Genomic DNA, 5727 nt, shown 5'->3' on the forward strand with positions numbered 1-5727 from the left:
AACAGAAAGCAGAGAGTTGGGATAAATGGTTCATTCTCAGACTGGCAATCAGTAACTAGTGGTGTTCCGCAGGGGTCAGTGCTGGGTCCCCAACTCTTTACAATCTATATTAACGATTTGGAGGAGGGGACCGAGTGTAACATATCAAAGTTTGCAGATGATACAAAGATGGGAGGGAAAGTAGTGAGTGAGGAGGACATAAAAAACCTGCAAAGGGACATAGACAGGCTAAGTAAGTGGGCAGAGATTTGGCAGATGGAATACAATACTGGAAAGTGTGAGGTTATGCACTTTGGCAGGAAACATCATAGAGCAAGTTATTATCTTAATGGCAAGAAACTGGAAAGTACTGAAGTACAAAGAGATCTGGAGGTCCTGGTGCACAAAACTCAAAAAGTTAGTATGCAGGTGCAGCAAGTGATCAAGAAGACCAATGGAATGTTGGCTTTCATTGCTAGGGGGATAGAATATAAAAACAGGGAGGTATTGTTGCAGTTGTACAAGGTATTGGTGAGACCGCACCTGGAATACTGCATACAGTTTTGGTGTCCATACTTAAGAAAAGACATACTTGCTCTCGAGTCAGTACAAAGAAGGTTCACTCGGTTAATCCCGGGGATAAGGGGGTGGACATATGAGGAGAGGTTGAGTAGATTGGGACTCTACTCATTGGAGTTCAGAAGAATGAGAGGCGATCTTATTGAAACATATAAGATTGTGAAGGGGCTTGATCGGGTGGATGCGGTGAGGATGTTCCCAATGATGGGTGAAACTAGAACTAAGGGGCATCATCTTAGAATGAGGGACTGCTCTTTCAAAACTGAGATGAGGAGAAACTTCTTCACTCAGAGGGTAGTAGGTCTGTGGAATTTGCTGCCCCAGAAAGCTGTGGAAGCTACATCATTAAATAAATTTAAAACAGAAATAGACAGTTTCCTAGAAGTAAAAGGAATTAGGGGTTACGGGGAGCGAGCAGAAAATTGGACATCAGTCTAGGTTCGGAATGGTCATGGCCCTGTGGGTAACGGAGCAGGCCCAGGGGCCATGTAGCCTGGTTCTGCTCCTACTTCTTGTGTTCTAATTCTGTGTTAGATTTCAGGAGATGTTCTATTCCTGTTCCTGGCTGGGGTGGAGATCACCTTTTACAGAAGGTAAGTACTGTAGAAAATATAGGGACAGAGTGATCTCCTGGATGAGTTTCAATCGCCTAGATGGGTTGGAGAGGAATTTCCCAGATTTTTTCTCCCAAATTGGCCATTGGGTTTTTTATCTGGTTTTTCGCCTCTCCCAGGAGATCACATGGGTTCGGGTGGGATGTAGAGTGATAGTAGATTTGAGGTTAGGATCAGATCAGCCATGATCTTATTCAATGGTGGAGCAGGCTCGAGGGGCCGATTGGCCTACTCCTGCTCCTATTTCTTATGTTCTTATGTTCTTAAAACTCAGCAAGGAAAAAACCCCAGAGATTTGGAAAGCCAGGCAAAGCTGCTGAGTCACCGATTAAAAAAAAATAATTAAAAATAAATAAATTTAGTGTTTTGCCGACATGGAGGTTATTGACATCTGTGCTGGGGCAAATGAGATACAGCATTTGCTGAGTGAAAGGAACCTTGAGAATATGCCGGAATTTCAGTTTGTGTGTAGGTGTGTGTTGGAGTGTGAATGTTTTCCTGGCTGTGAATGTTTAAGAAGTTACAATATTCCTTTGTCTGAAAGCCTGTCCTTAAAAAAAAAAAAAAGAAAAATGTCTGTTGTGTGTTTTAGCTCCACCCACTTCTCTGTGTTAAAAAATGCATTTAACCCTTTTGTCTTGTCTTGGATTTTGGAAGTTTTAAGAATGTGCGAATAAGATTGTGCCCCCAGAATTGAAAAAAAAAACTTTGAACTAACTTAAGTTAAGCTAGTGTGTAAAAAAAAAAAACTGAGAAGAACAAAAACAATTTGTTTAACAAAAGATTAAGTATCAGTCTAAGATTTAACCTTAAAGCTGTGGTTGCTATGGTGAAATCTTCCAAAGCAGTTTGATTTGATTTGTTTAAATGTTGAAAAACTAATTTTTCTCCAGTTATATTCAATGTTTTTATAGTATTTTGGAAAGACATCTGAAGAAAGGACAATAAGAAATATGACATAATTTACTGTTTTCTGCAAGAATGTGCTATTTTTTTTGTTTTGTCTGCTCATTGTTGATGCAGCGGATGGGCTTCGGCCTTGACGTTACAGTTGCCGGTGTGCCTGGAAGAACATGAATTTGAATGTGAATGTTTGCAGGGCATGAGTGATTGTTTCTTTGTTGAAATGGCTTCCTTCTTTCTTTTCCAAGTGATACTGGTTGGTTCAAAGGGGGATTGGTTTGGATTGAATTGGAGTTGTGAGGTGGGTTAACCTATTGAAGCCGGACTTTCATTGTGGCCACGGGGTGTGGATTGGTGTAGTCCGAATTGAATAAGATAACTCCGCTCTGCAAGAACATCCGATAGTGACAGGTCCCTCTACAATATTTGATTGACTATGGTACTGGGAGCCCTACAGAATGCGGGACTAAAGTTAAACCCTAGAAAGGTACAGGTAGGGAAGGACGAAGAAATCTACCTAGGATACATAATAACAGAAGGGAAGAGGCAAATGCCCGAAGACAGATGGGAGGGGCACTCGGACCAAGGGGAAAACTAGCTGATCAAAGGGGAAAAACCATCCCAGGAGCTGGTGGACTGGGGCCCCGAACATGAAGTGACGCAATCCAAGAAACAGGGCAATGAAGCCCAAGTGTTCGTGTTTAGTTAATGTGTGAAAACACAACTGTCTTTTTCGATCGGGAATGTTTTTTTTTAATTTATGTGAAGTGACGCAATTGCGTAAGGCTGATAATGTTTTGCTCCACCTTCAAACGCCTGCAAAGGAGTTAACCCTTTCCACTGACAGCTGTTTAAGCTCACCAAGCAACAACTTTAGTAAGAAATTTAAAGATAGTGGACATTATTAAATTTAAGTTTCTTAATGTTAAGTTAATATTTCCCCACAGTGATAGAAGGAAAATTATGATTTGATAAATGGAAGTTATCTTATAAACTAATACATCTGCAAAAGATAGCTACAGTGCTAGAAACACATGCCCAAACCATTAATAAATTAATAAAAGAAGAGTACAATGCATCTCAGCAGGCGGCTGCTAATGACATATGTAGCACATATGGTAACTGGATTGTGGAACAAACCCGAGAATACCTGGCCCAGATACAGGCAGGGGAAGTACCCTTATGGATAACGAATCAACAATTAAGGGTGAACCTGACCGGTGGGCACAAGGGGGATGGTACTTCTAAACGGGCAGCAGCAAGCAGGAGCTTGATGGATTGCCAGTTGAGAGCAATGGTTCAGGTGCACCCCACACAAGTCGAATGTAAACCTGATGGGGGAGGGCTCCTAGGGTTGGTATTGGTAATACCGGTAACAGCACCTGAGGCCCAAGGACGAGAGGCATACCGAATACAGAATATTGGGGTAGTGAAGGACGGAATGCACATATCCCATCACAATATGTTATCATATGCTGTGAAGATAAAAGGGAATTTGGCTGGAACAAAACTGGAGGGATGTGTTACTAGGCACGCTATCATTGTATGTCCACATGGTATTGGACACAGCCCAGAGGCACAGTGTGGGTTTAACAATACTGGAACCAATCAGGATATTAATTGTACCATGGAGGTCCTAGAGGTGGATTTAAAACCCACTCAAGTGGCATACGCCGGAAAGGGTGAATATTGTGTTACAACTAATTTGAAAATGTTTAAATATGCCAACCTAACTTGTGATATTCCAAGTTCAGAGTTCTGCTTCACTCCTGAAATCCCGGTACGGATTGGACACGAGGAATTGTTGGAGATACACCAGCATAACCTCACCACCTTACAAGTTTCTGAAGATACCAAGAAAGACTTAAAAGACTATCAGAACACATTTGGGTATCCGATACCCCTGTTGCCTGAACACTTGAAAGTATTGCGAATGGAGATATGCCTCTCCCAGAAGGTTTATTATAACCTACAACAGAACAATAAAAACATTAAGCATGACATTGATCAAATTAAAGTCACCACTTGGTGGGATGACCTTTGGAGTTGGGGACTGAATATACAGATCCATCCTTGGATTAGATTAATTTCACATGTATTAGTAGTAGTGCAGTTTGTTGTAATGTGCTTCTTGATTTTCATGGCCTGTAATAAATGTCGTAGGCAGAGGATGAAAGGGTTGGCTAAGGCAGTAAAGCAGAGACTGGGTGAGAATGTCCCCGGTGCCTCTTTGACCTCAACAAAGGACACGTCTGAGTGGTACCGGGAGTAGTATATACCGGGGTACAGTTCATATAAAAGGGGAGACAATCATAGTTTGATAGGACTATCAGATGTTCTGCCTCTCTGCCACCCGGACTGGTAGCCACCACGAAGGGAACCTGGTTAAGATGAGGTACAGCATCCTGCATATCGGTGACGGATAAGGGTTGGCTACCTTGGGCTTAGCCAAGGGCCAAAAGGGGGGATTGTTAGGATAAAATTTGGTTTAAGGGATATAAAGGGGTCCTCAATATTCGACCGGTATAAAACTGTCTGAAAGGTACCATTTAGTCTTGTTAGCTGGAAAATGAAACGCAAAGCACCATGGGATACTTGGCTATATTAACTCTTTTTAAAATAACAAGTAGATTTAGATGACCAAGGACATTCCAAAGCTCCGCTCGTAAATTACTTTGAGTACATGTTTGGAGGAGGCCTCTTGAAAGAGATAAGACACAAAGGCACATTGATGAGACTTTTGCAGACAGGTCTTAGAGAATAGTCAGCTGGTCCTTTTGACTAGGGCTTTGTTCAGCAAGGCCATGCCAAAGATGCCTGCCTCCCTATTTTTGATAACAAGAATAAGAGATAAGCTCATGAATGCAAAGTTAGAATTATGCTTTTGCAGCCCATAAGCTTGTTACTGATGTATTCAGGGGGTACTCGAGTTCGAAGGATAGGCTTAGTAGTTGATTGATTAATCATGTAAACCAACGAAGTATCAATATTCCCCTGTATACACCCCATTAGTAATAAGTGGGTGTTGTCTAATAAACTGTATAAACTAAGCTGTATTGTCACTTTTCATCTGAGAACGGTGCCTCAAAGCTGGGGTTGGCTGAGGTGGTTCTCCCGTGTGCACTTGTAATAAACTATTGATCTGGGTAACACCTGAGTCTGTTAGTTTTGTTTTACCATCCAGGTTTTCCTTGTTTACAAGATCCTAGAAGCTATGTTGCTGGCATTGACCTGCCCAGTGACCTCTTTCCACTGCAGCTGGCTAATTTGCTGGGGCACCTATCACTAATTTGAAGAAGAGGACCTGCTTCCTGGTCCTCACTTGCTCCATGAAGACCTCCACAGCAGTATCTGAAATTTAAGGTGCCCGGCACCATTGTCATTCTGTCTGCTGCCTCGGTAATGCTATCTACTAAGCAACACTGAAAACATCACCACCCTTTTAAGAGCTGCAGGCTGGCTTTAAGAAACAGCTGCCCTCCCAAATGGCGAGCTGCCTGTAATCAATGCACTTAGTGCTGCCAGCTCGCATCCGGTATTTAAATGAGCCCCGATCACGAAGATTGATCGGGCCTCCTGCCCACGCCAGTGGGCGGGCAGAGCAATTGCCCCGCCCACCGCCTGCCCGGTCTATGTCACAAACAAAAATCGG

General features: G+C 42.6%; 1 protein-coding gene across 1 annotated transcript; it reads left to right on the forward strand.

The window, feature by feature from the left end:
• Positions 1-3108: 3108 nt before the first annotated feature.
• LOC147116992 (uncharacterized) lies at positions 3109-5265 on the forward strand. Its single transcript, XM_085987112.1, has one exon. The coding sequence runs from the start codon at positions 3349-3351 to the stop codon at positions 4345-4347; it is 999 nt and encodes a 332-aa protein (XP_085843238.1). The 5' UTR covers positions 3109-3348; the 3' UTR covers positions 4348-5265.
• Positions 5266-5727: the final 462 nt, after the last annotated feature.

This window comes from Somniosus microcephalus, chromosome 5, assembly GCF_052327205.1.
Source record: "Somniosus microcephalus isolate GS21.2 chromosome 5, FLI_Smic_1.0, whole genome shotgun sequence".
Classification (NCBI taxonomy): domain Eukaryota; kingdom Metazoa; phylum Chordata; class Chondrichthyes; order Squaliformes; family Somniosidae; genus Somniosus; species Somniosus microcephalus.